At 41.7% G+C, this 18,890-nt stretch overlaps 4 protein-coding genes across 4 annotated transcripts; 2 read left to right on the top strand and 2 right to left on the bottom strand.

Annotated features, from left to right (window-relative positions):
- Positions 1 to 148: 148 nt before the first annotated feature.
- Positions 149 to 5,636, bottom strand: LOC311141061 (complexin-4-like; the record flags this gene model as incomplete). Its single annotated transcript, XM_084176339.1, has 3 exons — positions 149 to 376; positions 1,733 to 1,820; positions 5,572 to 5,636. 3 exons carry the CDS (start codon positions 5,634 to 5,636, stop codon positions 149 to 151), a joined length of 381 nt encoding a protein of 126 aa, XP_084032465.1.
- A 1,362-nt stretch (positions 5,637 to 6,998) lies between these two features.
- On the top strand, positions 6,999 to 10,284 carry LOC311141540 (embigin-like). Its single transcript, XM_084176901.1, has 5 exons — positions 6,999 to 7,603; positions 8,569 to 8,653; positions 8,979 to 9,106; positions 9,329 to 9,605; positions 9,915 to 10,284. Exons 3-5 carry the CDS (start codon positions 9,041 to 9,043, stop codon positions 9,995 to 9,997), a joined length of 426 nt encoding a protein of 141 aa, XP_084033027.1. The 5' UTR covers positions 6,999 to 7,603; positions 8,569 to 8,653; positions 8,979 to 9,040; the 3' UTR covers positions 9,998 to 10,284.
- A 627-nt stretch (positions 10,285 to 10,911) lies between these two features.
- Positions 10,912 to 13,860, bottom strand: mrps30 (mitochondrial ribosomal protein S30). The gene is made up of 5 exons (XM_084176900.1): positions 13,240 to 13,860; positions 12,905 to 13,050; positions 12,389 to 12,494; positions 11,573 to 11,749; positions 10,912 to 11,395 (listed from the first exon to the last, which is right to left on the bottom strand). The coding sequence occupies exons 1-5, from the start codon at positions 13,835 to 13,837 to the stop codon at positions 11,133 to 11,135; spliced, it is 1,290 nt and encodes a 429-aa protein (XP_084033026.1). The 5' UTR covers positions 13,838 to 13,860; the 3' UTR covers positions 10,912 to 11,132.
- Positions 13,861 to 14,384: 524 nt separating this feature from the next.
- hint2 (histidine triad nucleotide binding protein 2) lies at positions 14,385 to 16,945 on the top strand. The gene is made up of 5 exons (XM_084176172.1): positions 14,385 to 14,513; positions 14,825 to 14,971; positions 15,135 to 15,239; positions 15,348 to 15,420; positions 15,535 to 16,945. The coding sequence occupies exons 1-5, from the start codon at positions 14,427 to 14,429 to the stop codon at positions 15,624 to 15,626; spliced, it is 504 nt and encodes a 167-aa protein (XP_084032298.1). The 5' UTR covers positions 14,385 to 14,426; the 3' UTR covers positions 15,627 to 16,945.
- The last annotated feature ends 1,945 nt before the right edge of the window (positions 16,946 to 18,890 follow it).

Below are 18,890 nucleotides of genomic sequence, written 5' to 3'. Positions count from 1 at the left end.
TACTATACGTGTGTCAGATCAGTCCAAGTCCACAGTCTAGATTAGAATACTTGAATGCTGGTATATTTCAACCTTGGAAGTCATATCCTTGGTCAAACTTGGTGCTTAGGAACTAATCTCAAATCAACTGAACCAATGTTTTCTCTCATCACATGACACAGCACTTCTCCTCTGCTTTAGATTTCATCTCAACCATGGTTGCTGAGGCTTTCTCCTTGATCTGGTCCATGTCCATGTTCTGTAGGTTCTGTATCTGGCCCAGGATAGAGTCCTTCTCCTCCTCCTCTGTGGCATCCTCGTCCACCATCTTGAGTAGTTCTTCAGGCACGTCGATGTCATCTCCTGCCAACTCCAACAGGTTTGCATCCTGTTCACTCTAAGCACAGCAAGAAAGGCACAGGTCAGACTGATTGAGGAGGAATGTATTATGCCAATGTGCTGTATCAATATCATCATGTTTAAATTCTATTGTTTTCATCTTTTAGCATACTGTAGGTACCGTTTTTACTGAGGGAATTTAGGTCCAACAGCTAACACTTCAAACAACAACTTAGTTTAGCATCACATGTGACCCTCTATGACCCTGCAAGAGAGGGACACTCCCTGCATAGCCTGTGAGACAGAGGGCATACAGACGCACACACACACAAAAACACAGGGCATGTTTGGTCTGGGGCTCAAACGCAGGATATCTGTGACCAGCCACACGGACAGCTGATGAAACTGGGTTTGCACAACCAAAGAAATTCAGCACAAACTGTCAGAAACCGTCTCAGGGAAGCTCATCTGCATGCTCGGCGTCCTCACCAGGGTCTTGACCTGACTGCAGTTCGGCGTGCGGTAACTGACTTCAGTGGGCAAATGCTTACCTTCGATGGCCATGGGCACGCTGGAGAAGTGTGCTCTTCACAGATGAATCCCGGTTTCAACTGTACCGGGCAGATGGCAGACAGCGTGTATGGCATTGTGTGGGCGAGCGGTTTGCCGATGTCAACGTTGTGAACAGAGTGCCCCATGGTGGTAGTGGGGTTATGGTATGGGTAGGCATAAACTACAGAAAACGAACACAATTGCATTTTATCGATGGCAATTTGAATGCACAGAGATACTGTGACGAGATCCTGAGGCCCATTGTCATGCCATTCATCCACCGCCATTACCTCATGTTTCAGCATGATAATGCATGGCCCCATGTAGCAAGGATCTGTACAAAATTCCTGGAAGCTGAAACTGTCCCAGTTCTTCCATGGCCTGCATACTCACCAGACATGTCATCCATTGAGCATGTATGGGATGCTCTGGATCGACGTGTACGTCAGCATGTTCCAGTTCCCGCCAATATCCAGCAACTTCGCAAAGCCATTGAAGAGGAGTGGGACAACATTCCACAGGCCACAATCAACAGCTTGATCAGCATGAGGCAAATGGTGGTCACACCAGATACTGACTGGTTTTCTGATCCACGCCCCTACCTTTAAAAAAAAGGTATCTGTGACCAACAGATGCATATCTGTATTTCCAGTCATGTGAAATCCATAAATTAGGACCTAATGAATTTATTTAAATTGTCTGATTTCCTTATATGAACTGTAACTCAGTAAAATCTTTGAAATTGTTGCATGTTGCGTTTATATTTTTGTTCAGTATAGTTTTTTATTATTGAGGGCATTTGTATCTAAAGAATTTATCGTCTTGTTTCATATGACATGAGAATGAGAGGAGACTGTCTTACCTTTGGTAGTCTGTATTTGTCTCTTAAGCACGTTCTCAGTGTGGCCCTCTCAGCCTTCTTTACCAAGAACTCTGAATCTCTCTCCATCCTGTTTTCAGACAAGAACAGAAACCATGTTATCAAACCTATAAAAAAACTTATAGTATATCATGTAACTCTTCCAAAATGCTAAATAGGCATTGTGTTTTCACTGTGTGATACTGGTTGTGTAAAGGTTAGCATAATATTTTCAGAGATAAAAATGTGTTTCTAGGCTTTTTTGTCATCATAATTCCTAATGGCCGTTGCAATTTTCATATCAGTCAATGTTACTGGTGTCAGTTCTAAATAAAATATGAAGACTCAGTTTCTAGGGCCGCAGAGTAATACTTTTGTTTGTGTTAATCTCCAGATTACGACAGCATTTGTCAATCCCACCAATTTTAGTAATTGGAGACAGAAAGTAATTCAGAAATAATCTGGATGTGATGTAATATAGGACTGCATGGTGGTAGTCTGCTTTCAGTTCGACTCTTGTGATATGATCCTAATATGAGGTAAAACATTCTTCACAAAGATTTTAATTGTATTGTACCTTTTATCAGTGTAATAATCTTCTCAAGGTACATTTACAGGTAGTTTTCTCATTGCCATTGTATCTCCCTTTCATCTGTTTGGCTTTTTTACTTCACATATGGTCTAATTAAAACATACGCTATATATACAAAAGTATGTGGACACCCTTCAAATTAGTGGATTCGGCTATTTCAGCCACACCCGTTGCTGACAGGTGTATAACATCGAGCACACAGCCATGCAATCTCCATAGACAAACATTGGCAGTAGAATGGCCTTACTGAAGAGCTCAGTGACTTTCAACGGGCACCGTCGTAGGATAACACCTTTCCAACTAGTCCGTTCGTCAAATTTCTACCCTGCTAGAGCTGCCCTGGTCAACTGTAAGTGCTGTTATTGTGAAGTGGAAACGTCTAGGACCAACAACAGCTCAGCCATGAAGTGGTAGGCCACACAAGCTCACAGAACGGGACCGCAGAGTGCTGAAGCATGTAGCGCGTAAAAATCGTCTATCCTCTGTAGCAACACTCACTACCGAGTTACAAACTGCTTCTGGAAGCAACGTCAGCACAATAACTGTTTGTCGGGAGCTTCATGAAATGGATTTCCATGGCCGAGCAGCCGGACACAAGCCTAAGATCACCTTGCACAATGCCAAGCGCGTGGTGGTGTAAAGCTGGAGTGGTGTAAAGCTCGCCGCCATTGGACTCTGGAGCAGTGGAAACGCGTTCTCTGGAGTGATGAATCATGCTTCACCATCTGGTAGTCCGACGGACTAATCTGGGTTTGGCGGATGCCAGGAGAACGCTACCTGCCTGAATGCATAGTGCCAACTGTAAAGTTTGGTGGAGGAGGAATAATGGTCTGGGGCTGTTTTTCATGGCTCAGGCTCCTTAGTTCCAGTGAAGGGAAATCTTAACGCTACATCATACAATGACATTCTAGACGATTCTGTGCTTCCAACTTTGTGGCAACTGTTTGAGAAAGGACCTTTCCTGTTTCAGCATGACAATGCCCCTGTGCACAAAGCGAGGTCCATACAGAAATGGTTTGTCGATTGGTGTGGAAGAACTTGACTGGCCTGCACAGAGCCCTGACCTCAACCCCATCGAACACCTTTGGGATGAATTGGAACGCCGACTGCGAGCCAGGCCTAATCGCCCAACATCAGTGCCCGACCTCACTAATGCTTTTGTGGCTGAATGTAAGCAAGTTCCAGCAGCAATGTCCCAAAATCTAGTGGAAAGCCTTCCCAGAAGAGTGGAGGCTGTTATAGCAGCAAAGGAGGGACCAACTCCTAAATTAATGCCCATGATTTTGGAATAAGATGTTTGACGAGCAGGTGGCCACATACATTTGGTCATGCAGTGTAGCTCTAATTTTTCACAAAAGGGAAAATGTAAAACTACAGTGAGGGAAAAAAGTATTTGATCCCCTGCTGATTTTGTAAGTTTGCCCACTGACAAAGACATGATCAGTCTATAATTTTAATGGTAGGTTTATTTGAACAGTGAGAGACAGAATAACAACAAAAAAATCCAGAAAAACACATGTCAAAAATGTTATAAATTGATTTGCATTTTAATGAGGGAAATAAGTATTTGACCCCTCTGCAAAACATGACTTAGTACTTGGTGGCAAAACCCTTGTTGGCAATCACAGAGGTCAGACGTTTCTTGTAGTTGGCCACCAAGTTTGCACACATCTCAGAAGGGATTTTGTTCCACTCCTCTTTGCAGATCTTCTCCAAGTCATTAAGGTTTTGAGGCTGACGTTTGGCAACTCGAACCTTCAGCTCCCTCCACAGATTTTCTATGGGATTAAGGTCTGGAGACTGGCTAGGCCACTCCAGGACCTTAATGTGCTTCTTATTGAGCCACTCCTTTGTTGCCTTGGCCGTGTGTTTTGGGTCATTGTCATGATGGAATACCCATCCACAACCCATTTTCAATGCCCTGGCTGAGGGAAGGAGGTTCTCACCCAAGATTTGACGGTACATGGCCCCGTCCATCGTCCCTTTGATGCGGTGAAGTTGTCCTATCCCCTTAGCAGAAAAACACCCCCAAAGCATAATGTTTCCACCTCCATGTTTGAGGGTGGGGATGGCGTTCTTGGGGTCATATGCAGCATTCCTCCTCCTCCAAACACGGCTAGTTGAGTTGATGCGAAAGAGCTCGATTTTGGTCTCATCTGACCACAACACTTTCACCCAGTTCTCCTCTGAATCATTCAGATGTTCATTGGCAAACTTCAGACGGCCCTGTATATGTGCTTTCTTGAGCAGGGGGACCTTGCGGGCGCTGCAGGATTTCAGTCCTTCACGGCGTAGTGTGTTACCAATTGTTTTCTTGGTGACTATGGTCCCAGCTGCCTTGAGATCATTGACGATCCTCCCGTGTAGTTCTGGGCTGATTCCTCACTGTTCTCATAATCATTGAAACTCCACGAGGTGAGATCTTGCATGGAGCCCCAGGCCGAGGGAGATTGACAGTTATTTTGTGTTTCTTCCATTTGCGAATAATCGCACCAACTGTTGTCACCTTCTCACCAAGCTGCTTGGCAGTGGTCTTGTAGCCCATTCCAGCCTTGTGTAGGTCTACAAGCTTGTCCCTGACATCCTTGGAGAGCTCTTTGGTCTTGGCCATGGTGGAGAGTTTGGAATCTGATTGATTGATTGCTTCTGTGGACAGATGTCTTTTATACAGGTAACAAGCTGAAATTAGGAGCACTCCCTTTAAGAGTGTGCTCCTAATCTCAGCTCGTTACCTGTATAAAAGACACCTGGGAGCCAGAAATCTTTCTGATTGAGAGGGGGTCAAATATTTATTTCCCTCATTAAAATGCTAATCAATTTATAACATTTTTTACATGCGTTTTTCTGGATTTTGTTGTTGTTATTCTGTCTCTCACTGTTCAAATACACCTACCATTAAAATTATAGACTGATCATTTCTTTGTCAGTGGGCAAACGTACAAAATCAGCAGGGGAACAAATACTTTTTTCCCTCACTGTAAATGCTCTGCTCTTGCTTGCTATTGAATACAAAATGTCAATTTTAATAATTCCAAGGAGGTTGGGATCAGATTCAGGAGCATCATTTATTTTCAATCTATTTTCCATTTAATTTCAATTGTATTTTGCTGTATTGAAATGGAATGGACCCCAACTCTAAAGCATTCCTTTCTAGGGTTGCAAAGCTACCGGTAATTTACCAAAGTTACCAGAATCTTCAGTAATTTAGGTGATTAACAGGAAATCGATGGCAACTCTGGTAGTGACTTACTTTTCCTCCACCAGCTGTTTCTGGTACTCCTCTGCCTCCTCTCTAGACATCCCCTCGGTGGCCATGGTGACGGTGTTTCTTCTGGTAGTCCACTGCAGGAGAGAGCTGGACTCGACAGTGCTCTACTACTGTAGCTCTTCACCAAATTGCTCCACTACTCACCATCAGCTTCAACTGTGTGAATATCCTACCAGGGGATTTGCAGGCAGCACTTTTGTTTTTTCTGTCCTCAAGTTTTGGTCACTGAGTCCCTGGATTCGATTGGTCTCCCAGCGGGCTAAGCCGAGAGAGGCCTCCGACTGAGGGATGGCGTTGTGAAGGGCACGACTGATCCCTGATGGGCCAGCTGACTACATAAGCCCCCAAAATCAGAGTCATTTCTGCCGACGCCATGATCTGGATTAATCCTTTTGGGGACAGATTATTTAAATTGAAACATTTAATATAAGTAATAAAAGTAAAGTTCACAGGGACTGCTTTTGAGATGGGTACCATTGTGGTCTAGACTGGTACAGTGGTATATTCCACTACAGATAGGGCACTAGGCCTACTCAGAGTCATGCTGTGTATGTGAGTTTGACCTTAATCCCCTTATATCACCAACCATATCCTGAGTCCCAATAGATGTCCCAGACTGAGAGAGTGCAATCTGTATACTATACAACTGAGTAAATCACTAAATCTGCACTCAATTAATGAAACTATACTGTCTTGTCCAAAGTAAACAACTTTAAACATATACATTTCATTAGGACATAAAAATTGTAAATACAGAAGTAAACTCAAATGTTGCCAATATTAACACAGGTGATGTTTACGGTATAAATGTGATATTGCATATATCATTTTGGGAAATAATGGACACGGTCTTTGAACAATGATCTCCAAGATAACAGGCATACCATGTGACCTACAGCTGTCCTACATCACATTTGACATGACTTGTGTATCCATTTACCTCCCCTCCCACCCCAAGTCATTTTTCAAACAAATGTTTGTACTGTAGTGTAGTGGTTGTCATATGATACTCACTGTACTTTGTTTGCACCTTCCATTACAGGGTTGCTGTTGCACAATGGGACAGGACTGTCCGTTCCCTGGGTCTGTGTCTGTATGAATAATAAAGGAATACCAGTAGGCAGATGAGGCAGTGGGCTGATATTTTTGCTGTGTCGCCGATGCTGAGGGGAAGAACAAGGAGGGGAGGGGAGGGAAGGGGGACCCATAGAGAGCGAGAGAGTAGCAGGCAGCTGATGAGAGAGAGAGAGTAGCAGGCAGCTGATGAGAGAGAGAGTAGCAGGCAGCTGATGAGAGAGAGAGAGTAGCAGGCAGCTGATGAGAGAGCGAGAGAGTAGAAGGACGCTGATGAGAGAGAGTAGCAGGAAGCTGATGAGAGAGAGAGTAGCAGGAAGCTGATGAGAGAGAGAGAGTAGCAGGCAGCTAATGAGAGTGAGAGTAGCAAGAAGCTGATGAGAGAGAGAGTAGCAGGAAGCTAATGAGAGAGAGAGAGTAGCAGGCAGCTAATGAGAGAGAGAGAGTAGCAGGAAGCTAATGAGAGAGAGTAGCAGGCAGCTGATGAGAGAGAGAGAGTAGCAGGCAGCTGATGAGAGAGAGAGAGTAGCAGGCAGCTAATGAGAGAGAGAGAGTAGAAGGACGCTGATGAGAGAGAGTAGCAGGAAGCTGATGAGAGAGAGAGAGTAGCAGGCAGCTGATGAGAGAGAGAGTAGCAGGAAGCTAATGAGAGAGAGAGTAGCAGGCAGCAGATGAGAGAGAGAGAGAGAGAGAGTAGCAGGAAGCTGATGAGAGAGAGTAGCAGGCAGCGGATGAGAGAGAGTAGCAGGAAGCTGATGAGAGAGAGAGTACCAGGAAGCTGATGAGAGAGAGAGAGAGAGAGAGAGAGAGAGAGAGAGAGAGAGAGAGAGAGAGAGAGAGAGAGAGAGAGAGAGAGAGAGAGAGAGAGAGTTAGAAACAAATCCTCCATTGGTTTTGAAGGATCCAGTCACAACAGTCTTTAAGAGTGCAGTCCTGAAAGGTAACTACTAGAGAGTTGTTATTTGAGACACTAGTTTGTGTTCATAATTTGATATTGTAGTGTCACATTTTTATTCCATTCTTCACTCAGTCATCTTGTGATACTTTAGAAAATGTTTGTATTTAATTTTGTCTGAAATTCTGGTATATGCTCATCTGAATGTTTTGTGTATAGTTTACAGATCTATTATAGCTGTATTTTAGGTTGGTTCCTTAAATTAAAGATTACAATGTCTAGCCTACTTGTGCAGCAAAACTCTCTATTTGTTTGAAATCCCACCAAAATTCTTAATAAAGGTGACAGTCTGGTTGAATAAGTTGAAATCTTGAAACCCATCGATTTAGAGCTAGCATGTACCTGGACCGGTAATCCAAACAAATTACCAAACATTACTGGCTACTGGAGAAAATATGGAAGTGAAATGGTTAACTCTCGGCTTACTATACTTTTGGAAAATGAACAATATAATCTCAAAAGAGTGTAAGTATGTATTTATTGTTCCATCAGGTTTAGAGACTGTAAACCAGAAATGTCACTCTGCCAACTTTTCATGCAAATGTATGTAAATCTACCATGGTCTATTATAACTATGTTATTCATAGAGTTTGGGAGAAATGTCCAAATTAGGCAGCTATGTATTACCGTATGCAAATATACTTTGGTAATATTTCACTACTGCAGGAGTTAAAATGATGCACTTTGCCTGTGCTATATTGTATCCCAGAATAGTGGGTTCCATGACTACCAGCAATCACCTGTTTGTCAGTTTGTAACCAACCCAGGCCCATTGCCAGTGGCCAGAACCCATGCTTTTCCAACATCTAATGATGTGGCTAATTGAAATTTGACAGTGAAAGTTTCTTAGACTGACAGAACGTCTCTATTTTCGATATATTTTCCTTAGACATGTGTAAGTGAAATTAAAGCTATGATTATATTAGCAATGATTATATCTTATTTTACAGGTTCAGCATTAATGGAGATACCCTTGGGAATTACTCATGCGTCTTTAGTGGTGCAGACAAGGAGGCAAAAATAGATTTCAATTTGGTAGGTACAGTGTGTTGTATGTCATAAGTTGTTGCATATATTCTATTTCACATTCTCTAGTCTTAATCAAAGCCATGTATTGATACATGCATGTCAAGTTAGGCTACATATTCTCTGTCATCCAGTATTGCACTTTTGTTTTCATTACATAAAACGTTCAATTGTTCATGTTACGTGCCATGATCCTTCATAACATTACAGGAATGCACAGAAATTGACTAAGATCCCATCTGTGCAAAAAGGTGCTTGCGATTTGTATTGAATAATGATGTGTGCCTATAGATAAAATGGTGAACTTGATACTGGTCCCTTTCTTTTCCTCCAGCCCCAGAGATGGGCGATTAGAGGGACAAGCCTTTTACTGCCTATGTGGGGGACTCTGTGGTGATGGCCTGTAAAATCAAGCTTCCCCCGAACACCTGGCTTTGGTACAAAGAAAATGGAACTGAGCAGGTGAGGAGGCCCAAATGTCATCACTGTGTAAGGGGAGATGTATTTAATAACTCTGTTAACGGTATATTGGAACCTAATATGTTTTTATTTCGCTCAACTTATAGTTGAACATTAGTAAGTCATATCATGTTATTTCTTTTGACAGTGATTATAAAAATTATCAATAATACCGCTTTGTCTTAGAGGCTTCATCCCCTTCATTTTCAATTATTTTGTTTTCAGGAACTCATCAATGCAACTACTGACCCCCTTCATTACAAGATCAAGGTTGATGGGAACGCAACCAAACTCACTGTGATGAACCTGACAGAGGGGGACTCTGGTGTCTATGTCTGCAGTGCCGTCTATGACATCAAGGCCAGTGTGAGCCGGGTGGATGTTCGGGTCATCACCTTCATGGAGCCTCTGAAACTGTTCATCGCCATCGTGGCTGAGGTGATCATCCTGGTCCTCCTCTATGAGTGGTGGAGCTCACGGAAAAGCAGTAACTCGCCCACAGGTAATAACATACATACTGCTATGCAGTAGCACGGTTTTATCTTCCATGTACTGTGTTCTATATAACATGATGCTCATGTTTTGTTTGTATTCCTGGCCTTCATAAGCATAAAACTGAACTCTTATATTTCCTTAGTCTCAGAAAATGGGATACATGCTAACCAAATGCATACATTGAGTTTATTTTTATGATCATACCTTATATTTCAAGGGAATTTTATTTTTTGTCTGATTTATGCTTACTGTGACATTTTGTGAATACTGTATATTTTCAAGACTAAGATGCTCTTTATAACTTCTGCTATTTCAGGACCCAGGAAGATAATGGAATGGATGAGAATACAACGAGACAACCGGTTTAAACAGCTACAGAAGAATACTGTATCAGAGTAAACTATAAGAAATAAGAAAAAGTGTTACATTTTTTTTTCTGAGTTTGCTGGAATCAATTTCTTATTCATGAATCAATAGCTAATCAATGGTAAACATGTTAGAATAGTTGTAAGTAGTTCCATAATCTTACTCAAAAAAGAAACATCTTATTGCAAACTGTTGCAGCAACACCTTTTCTACAGAAACAAGAACATCCTCTCTACCAAATAAGAGGCATCTACCAATGCCACAAAATGAGTCACCCTTTCTGAATGTAGGAACTGAGACATCTTAGTAAAATGTTTCTTTTTTAAGCAACAATTATATTCATGGAACAATAAAAAAAAATCTGCATTTTGACAGAAATGATCCATATGTTTGTATTTGTCCATGTTTCGTTCACCATCATACTACCAGTACCTATGAGGTTGCGAAAATAGCACAGTAATATCTGAGCAGTGTGTTGTTTGGTTCGGTTGGTGAGACAGTTTGAGGCCTTCTCTGTTGCCTAACAGGATGTGTGTGTCTGTGGTTTAACAGAAATAAACATCTTCCTGTTTGACAAGACTTCTTACTCTTGCACTTTTCTAGCCTATCCATCTTCAACTGCACTTATCATTTACACAAACTCGTTTGTGTGCAGCTCCTTATACTTTCATAAACAGGTAATGAATCCCTTGAAGTCCCCATATGATGCGTGGTTGTTTATTTGACATTATCTGTAAATGTTAAAGCAGTGTGCCTATAACAATTCATTTTTAAACGCTATGTTTTTTCTAACTCAGATGTAACTTTCCTGTTGTATGTGGATGGTAAATACATATCCTAATGATAGATCAGCTTTGTCAGTGTGCCTAAAGAATGGTTGTGCCGTTTTCCCACTGACTAAGCGCCACCTAGTGGCAAACATCAGAACAATCAGTTTGAAAACATGGGGCTATGCATTCATTTAATTTCATACACACAGCTGACAAACAACCCATTGACCTGTATGCAATGGTGTCTAACATTTTTATTCCTTTCTACATGAATACATTCTGCCAGATCATACCAGCAATGTACTGTAGGCATGCATGTTCAGTTGTGTCCTTTAGTTGATATTGGCCAATGTTGAATACAGATGGAAACACTCCTCACAAACACCAAACTCTCCATGTCAACCAGACCTGTTCAGTAGAAACTGGACCAGGAGCTTGAGGACCCTGTTGTCCAGCCCCACCACAGCCCCATCCTTCACCTCCTCATACAGACGCATACTATCTGTCCCCCAGCACACGTTCTTCCTGTGGTTCCCAGTGTCCGTCTCCATGGACAGGCCCAGGGTGTTGAGCTGGTAACAGAAGAAGGAGAAGTACTGGCCGTCGGTGATCACAGCCTGGGATACAAAAGGCCTGGTCACGTCCTCATGGTTCCAGAAACCTGGTGATGTTTTGTTCAAGATTACAAATGTGCTTTAACAACAAATTGTGTTATTCACAACTAAAATGCATCAATTATTAAGAATACATTAATTCAAGAGCAGTCAGAGACAAAACAGCTGAATGGTAAAATGAATTTTAAAAAACGACTGATGATTCTCAGTTAATGACTACACACCTTGATACATGGCCTGTGCTCCTGTCCATGCAAATAGACTGGCAATGCCATTGGCTCTCAGGTTGACCTCGATCTGGTCAGTCTGATTCCGTTTGGCCATTTTGTCCCTGCGGTACCTGTCAGGGACCAGGTGGAACTGGGTGTGGCCGTAACAGCCTGGATCAGGAAGCTTGGCTCCTGGGAAAGTAAAGACGGGAAAATAATGTTGTTGAAATAGACACCTACACGGAATAACTTGATACTACCACCACTAGTGGATGAAGTGTGGTTGGTTGATGCACCACATGACAATGACATAGTAAATGGCTAAAGCAGAAACAGACCGGCAACCAGACAGGCACAAATATTTTGATCAATATTACTAGATTAACAACCAAGACCTCGTGACATTAATTTTACATCCAGAGCCTACTCCAGGGATCATCAACTAGATTCATCCGGGTGCCAATTTTTTCTTGAGTGGATGGTCAGGGGGCCAGAACATATTTAAAAATAAATTTGTAGACTGCAAATTGAATGCAAGAAGCCCAAACAGATATAATATTGGACTAAAACAATTTCTAACCTAGCTTACATTTCTATATGATCACATATCTATCCATTATGCATGGGAATACTTTGGAATAGATTTCCAAAATTAAAATCACTTGGAGTTGATTTGCTGGTGTTTTTACAATATTTTATGTCCAACAATAAAAAAGTTTAAAAAGCACTCAAATTTGCTACAAAACGTTGGTGGGCCAAATAAAATCACTTGCGGCCCAAATTCGGTCCCCAGGCCGCCAGTTGGGGAACCCTGGCCTACTCCATTATTACCTGTGAAGATTTTGTTCTCATACTGTCTCCTGAACATGGGAAGCAGGTCTGGGGCAAACTTTATCTCTGGGACTTCTGCAGAGATCACCGCCTCAAGGGGGACAAACTGGAAGAGAGGGTCAGTGGAGATTAAATTTGGAAACTACTTGCACTCAAATGTAGAGTCTAAAAAAACTGTTTGGCCAAATCCCAGCTTCACAATTTCATGTCAATGTTTGAGGTATGATAATAGCCAGATGATCACTGAGTTTTGGATCAGTGTTGCTGTGTGTGTAGCTAGCAGATTGTAAAGGGCTAATGCGATGCTCCATTAGCTGTTACAGGATAGGTACTGTTTGGTGTAACACAGAATTTTCCACCAACCTTAACTTGCAGATACTACCTTAGTTCTCGAGTCGGCCAAACATGTATCTTCTAAAATGTCCATGTCCAGTTGCAGGTGGTTCATTTAAACGAACCACCTGCAACTGGACACATTAGCCCTTTACAATCTGCTAGTGACTGCGTATGTAGTACCTGTGGAAGTTGTTGAGGTATCCTTATCTGACTGTGTGGCTTATCATCAATCTGGAATCTGATTGGCTCAACGCGGCCACCCCGATGTCCCCTTGGAACGGTCCTCTGTCCCCTCATCCAGTAGAAGTTTACCTGAGGGTCAAGATCTAAACAACAGAAAGTGATAAGAGGAGACAGCCAGTCTTTTGCATAGCAGACACTGACAGAATCACAACTTCCCCATACATATAATTGAGTTAGTGCCACTGATGACTTTTTAATGCTTACACATCATGTCTTGGACTGAGGGTGGCATCAGCGGTGATTATTAATAAATTAAAGAATGAATGGTTTACCTAAACTTGACAGCTGGAGTACAGAGTTGTGTTTGGCCATAGTGTGTGTGAGTCCAGATACCAGGTTTCTCAGAAAAGGTGCCACATAATGTTCTTGTTCCCTTTGCAAGAACGGTTGACGTTTCTTCATGTACCAGTTCTCTTGTAAAATTGAATGGCAGACATGGGAACGGATGTCAGCAAATGCATTTTCGTCAATGGTGGATGATGCATTCGGAGTGGCAGGTGCCGATTCCTCCTTGGTCTCTTTAACGATGAACTTCTCAGGTAAACCAGGTAGATATGCCGTCTTTGTGAAGTGCTGATACCATTTATCAGCATTAAGAGCAAACGTTTGCGGACACAACACATATTTCTTTCGCTGAACTCGTGTGAGGAATGTCAGTTTTTCCTGCACATCGGCGGCACGTACTTTGTCAAGATGTTCTGTAATCTGACGTCCTTTTGCAGACTTACTTTTAGCTGTCAGCGAAGGTACAATGGGAGGGTATACAGGCTCCTGAATCGCTGTCTTTGTATGAACGATCCGGTCGCTTCTAAACACATGTCCATTTTTATGAATTAATGACTGCAAGGGCAACCGAGTGCGCGCCGCCATGTTTGTCACTGATGATGACAGCGAGTTCTTCTCCTTTGCGTCTCGTGCAAACTGTTTAAATGCGGAATATCGCCACCACGTGGAGGGTAAAAATAAAGACTACTTTACAGAAAAATATTTCTGGGCCACTTGTATTCGGAATGTGTATGCTATAAATGGGATGGTTATTCTAATCGAAAATATTATGTTTACAGCATCTTACACCAATCATGGGAGGCAAGCTTTTGAAAATTGAATCGTTTTGAAACATCAGAGAACGTTTCGATTCATGAATACAAGTTTGTCCTCGGGGGAATGGTTCCCACTAGATAACACAGCCATAAAGTCAAAATGGGTTATATCGTAAAAATTCATGGAAACAAAAATGTGCTTATTAATTTAAGGTTAAGGTTAGGCATACGGTTAGCAGTGGGTTAATGTTAAGGTTAGGCTCAGGTTTAACATCAGATTTTAAGAAGAGAAATTGTAGAAATAGGCGAGGTTTATGACTTTGTGGATGTTTTAACTAGTGACGACCGGGGCAGCGCCGACATCATATCCGGGAAGATTGCAACTCTCCAAACGGAATTTGCACGGTGCACGCATAGTTATGAATTTTCGCCAACTTTTGCCAACACAATGCTTCAGGACAAGTGTTTACCGTTTACGCATTTTGCGCCCTGCATGCCGAGCAGAGGTAGCTATTCCGAGAATAAACCTAATTGTTTTAATCTTAGTAGTTAACACTTTCATGTTGTTGACTGTCGGAGAGCGTAATGGTCATGGGCAAGTGTGTCCTCCAGCTGGTACGGTAGCAGTACCCACTCACGAAGAGGTTGGGGCTGTTAGAATGGTTCATGGAGGTTTTGCAATTGACGGTGCCGCAGTATCTGCAGTGCAGTGTTTGCAAAAGCATGCCTTCTTCTAAGGATCAATACAGAAGCTAATGCAACATTTTTGCAAGCTGCTAATTTGTCAACCTCTGTATTCTTGTTTGTCATGTCACAGAGACACTTCTGCACATCAAACACAAAGAATGATGAGGTGCGTCTGGCAGAAGAAGCAAGCAAGAAATATGGATCTCCAGCTCCAACTATCTTTTCCAAAGTGATTGACAAAAGTATTCCTGCAGATATCATTTATGAAGATGATAAGGTATACACCACACACAGACATGTATTCACATACGTATGTTTATTTTACTGTACTCCACGTAGACAATATATGATCAATATTCAGCCACAGGGTATAAGGGCATTATATTGATGTTCAATATTTCGGAATGTTATCATGCTTTTGTTGTTTTCCTTTTCTTCAGTGTTTAGCCTTCAGAGATATCAGTGCACAAGCTCCTGTGCATTTCCTGGTTATTCCCAGGGTCCCTATCCCAAAAATCAGTGAGGCCAAAGATGATGATGCTGAGGTAGCCTACTGATTTGTCTCTACTTTCTCTATATGTCCTTTTCTGATTTTGATCACAAGAAAGAGTCCTATTATGTTGAATTGTTGAACTCTTTGCTATTTTGTGTAGCTGTTAGGTCATCTCCTAGTGGTTGCAAAAAACGTGGCGAAGAAAGAGGCATTGCACGAAGGTTACAGAGTGGGTAAGTATTAAGATGACCATAATATGTAGTATCAATCTACATATGAGCGTCACACATTTCACAGAGACATATTTAGTTGTTATAAACATATAACTGCATTTCTATCTTCCACAGTGATCAACGATGGGAAGCATGGTGCCCAGTCTGTATACCACCTCCACATCCACGTCCTGGGAGGCAGACAGCTGAACTGGCCGCCAGGCTAACAGATGGACTTCCTGTCTTAGCGGGGTTAGTTTCATGTTAACCTTAAAGAGCAACTGTCCCAAAAAAACAACTTCTCATTTAGAAAACAGCCTATGTGGCATCGATATGAGTCGAAACATTTATTCTACTATCAAAATTGACTACAATGTGTAAATAAGATAATTTTGGTCATAAAGTCAGTCTCGTCCAAAAATAGTTTTGTGAGACTTGTGGTCGGGACTGCATCACAACGTATATTAAGGTTGGGTTTGTTTCAGTCCAGCCCAAATTCCCACATCTGGCAGCACCCATTAAGTAATCATCAATTTGGAACTTAATGCCCATGGTCAATTTGGGTTTACTTTGGATATCCCTATGGGGCTAGTTACGGACCATTGGTAAATTACACATTGTACATGGGACAATATGTTAAATTCCGATAGCTCCAAATGTCAATGACTTCACCTCAAACCAACTATAAATTGTAGAAATTCATATACAAATATTGAAAGCATTTAATTAGAAAACTAAAAGGTGTGCAACATGAAAATATTGTCATTTACATTGTGTAATTTATTGACAGTTCCTAACTTGCCCCGGAGGTAGGCTATCCAAAGTCGAGCAAACATTGCCATAGTCGCACACCAGCTGGCTTAAACTAATTGGCTAACTCTTAAAAAAACAAAAACATTTTTAGTCATTTTAGCAGACGCTCTTATCCAGAGCGACTTACAGTTAGTGAATACATATTTTTTTAAATACTGGCCCCCCTTGGGAATCGAACCCACAACCCTGGCGTTGCAAACGCCATGCTCTATCAACTGAGCTACATCCCTGCCGGCCATTCCCTCCCCTACCCTGGACGACGCTGGGCCAATTGTGCGCCGCCCATGAGTCTCCCGGTCGCGGCCGGCTGCGACAGAGCCTGGATTCGAACCAGGATCTCTAGTGGCACAGTTAGCACTGCGATGCAGTGCCTTAGACCACTGCGCCACTCTTCCCACCTGCGAACACACACGAGACACCCACATAAAACCACACCCGAAATCAACTCATGTTTGAATTCAGTCATGGTCGCTAGCATTTCTTAATGAACCAAATTTAAAATGAGGCCAGATCAGGAAGTGCAGTCGCCCTTTAACCTCAGTCACATACAAATATAATGAAGCTCTTGGGTCTGACTATTTCAATTTGTCCAAAGTTAAATATTTTCATCCTATTGAACTATTATGTAATTTAACTATTGTGTAATGTGATATGTTGATTGATGTAATTGTACAGTTTGCCTGTATGTAAAAATATGGAATAAAACAAAGTTCTTTGAATGATTTCAACAATATTTCTACATTTGTCAAAATTAATGCAACTGTTTTGGAGATGTCACAAGCTGACCCAATTCCATAGGAAATGTCACATATGTTAGATGTTGTTGTTACTATGTGCTATTTTGATATTGTAGCCCCCTTAATATTTCTGGCAGATCTCCAGAAACTTGTTGCGGCAATATAACTGGGCAGGTGTGGTGTGACTGTTGGTATGACCTTGGTGCCCAGGATATACTGTAGGTTACTCTGTATCATCTGGAGTGCATGGTTGAACTTTCACCTGCATTTACTAAAACACCATGTCCAGGTTCAGACGATTGCAGTTCTCAAATCGTACAAACACCCCTCAATACATGAAATAAGAATGATACTTTGACCTAAGATACAGAATTTAACCCCCAGAGATATGTGTAATAACAGGTCAATAGCAATATCTATTAATCTTAGAAAACAACTTAGTTCACATTGATTTGTTAAAAATAATTCAATGCAGAGGTGTTTCACATCACAAAAAGGTATTGTTGCACAATGTTTGTTCTACAGATGAAAGATCTGTGTATTGTGGGTCAAAGTATACTCTTTCCTCATAAACTTTCAGAAGTTATCTTGCTTTATCAGCTCATGTTATATCCCGATGATATAAATCCGATAAGGGCTGCTTTGGTCCAGTCTAAATGACCAGTGTCTTAACCGAAAGTGGTGGTTTTACTTCATATTCTTAGAATATACTTTTAATCAGAAATATTTGTCCTCTACGCACAACAAAGATCATGAAATTAGTCTTAAAACTGTTTTACATTTACTTAAACAGGCACAGCAATGTCAACACTGGCTTAACTCAGATCCTTAGGCTATAATGTAGTCTGCTACCCCCACACAGCCTCCTTGTCAGTTTCCAGCACATATGGCTGCGGAAGGGAACCTTATTTCAAATCTATTGGTGGATTGTTAACTAGCCATTTGACCCTTAGTAGGTGTTGGGGAAATTACGTAACAGTGCGGACGGATCTGAGTGGGACGGTACTGTCCCCCGAACAAGACCTCCACAAGCTTATCAGCTGCTGTCCTGGGTCCCATGTTGTGCACATCACATCGAGGCCCATCCAAGTTTGCCCTGCACTCTCTCCTGCCAAGTTGATATCGTATAGCACCTGCCTCTGTCTGTCCCTGTCTGAACAAGGTCTCTGAACAAGGTAGGATATCTTCTCTGTCTTTATTCAATAGAATGGTATTATAATATTCTGCTGAATATTACTACTCTTTTTGAATGTGTCCTTGGACTCTTTCACAATATGCTTATTTTTTTATGTGTTAGAGCACCACCTCAATCTACAACTCACAGACAGCTCTTGCAACATGTTCCTACAGTCCTTCCTCACATGTCAGAGTGGTGAACAGGGGTCATTTGTCTGTCTGTCTTGGTTTGTGAAATCAATTTGAAACAGTTGGACAGTTCTTGCATTATAAACCTCTGTGAATATTTAGTATTAAGACAAATGTGGTAGTCAGCGTCTACAGCAAAGCATTGACTGATGCTGGGATGTGTTCAGTTGCCTGTAATTGGATGTATTTGTCTAACCATTAAAACCAAGAGTAACTGTGATTTTGACCTTTAGATTGCCCTCTGGTAATGATACAGTAGCCTTCACCATATATAATGTTTGAATCTCAGTGGCGAAGGCATGTTCAGAGTGAAAAAATTTGACCAGTAGCCTATAATAGCTGCAAGCGTTGGTTGCCTAAGATATACAGTATATAGAAAGAAACAAACATGACCTAGCCTACATCTCAGGACATTAATGTAAAACCATGTTAGAACTAAACTGAACCAAGCAGGTTCCTCGTGTTTTATTGTTTGGCCAACAGGCTCAGGCTTCTTCTTTATTGTCTCCTGCTACAAGGTCTCTCTAGTGCTAGCCTGGGTCCCTCTGAGGCTGTTGCTGCTGGTGAGATACACAC

This window comes from Coregonus lavaretus (assembly GCF_964263955.1).
Source record: "Coregonus lavaretus genome assembly, chromosome: 14".
NCBI lineage: Eukaryota > Metazoa > Chordata > Actinopteri > Salmoniformes > Salmonidae > Coregonus > Coregonus lavaretus.
The sequence above is the reverse complement of the archived record's forward strand: the minus strand, read 5'-3'. Positions and strand labels throughout refer to the sequence as shown.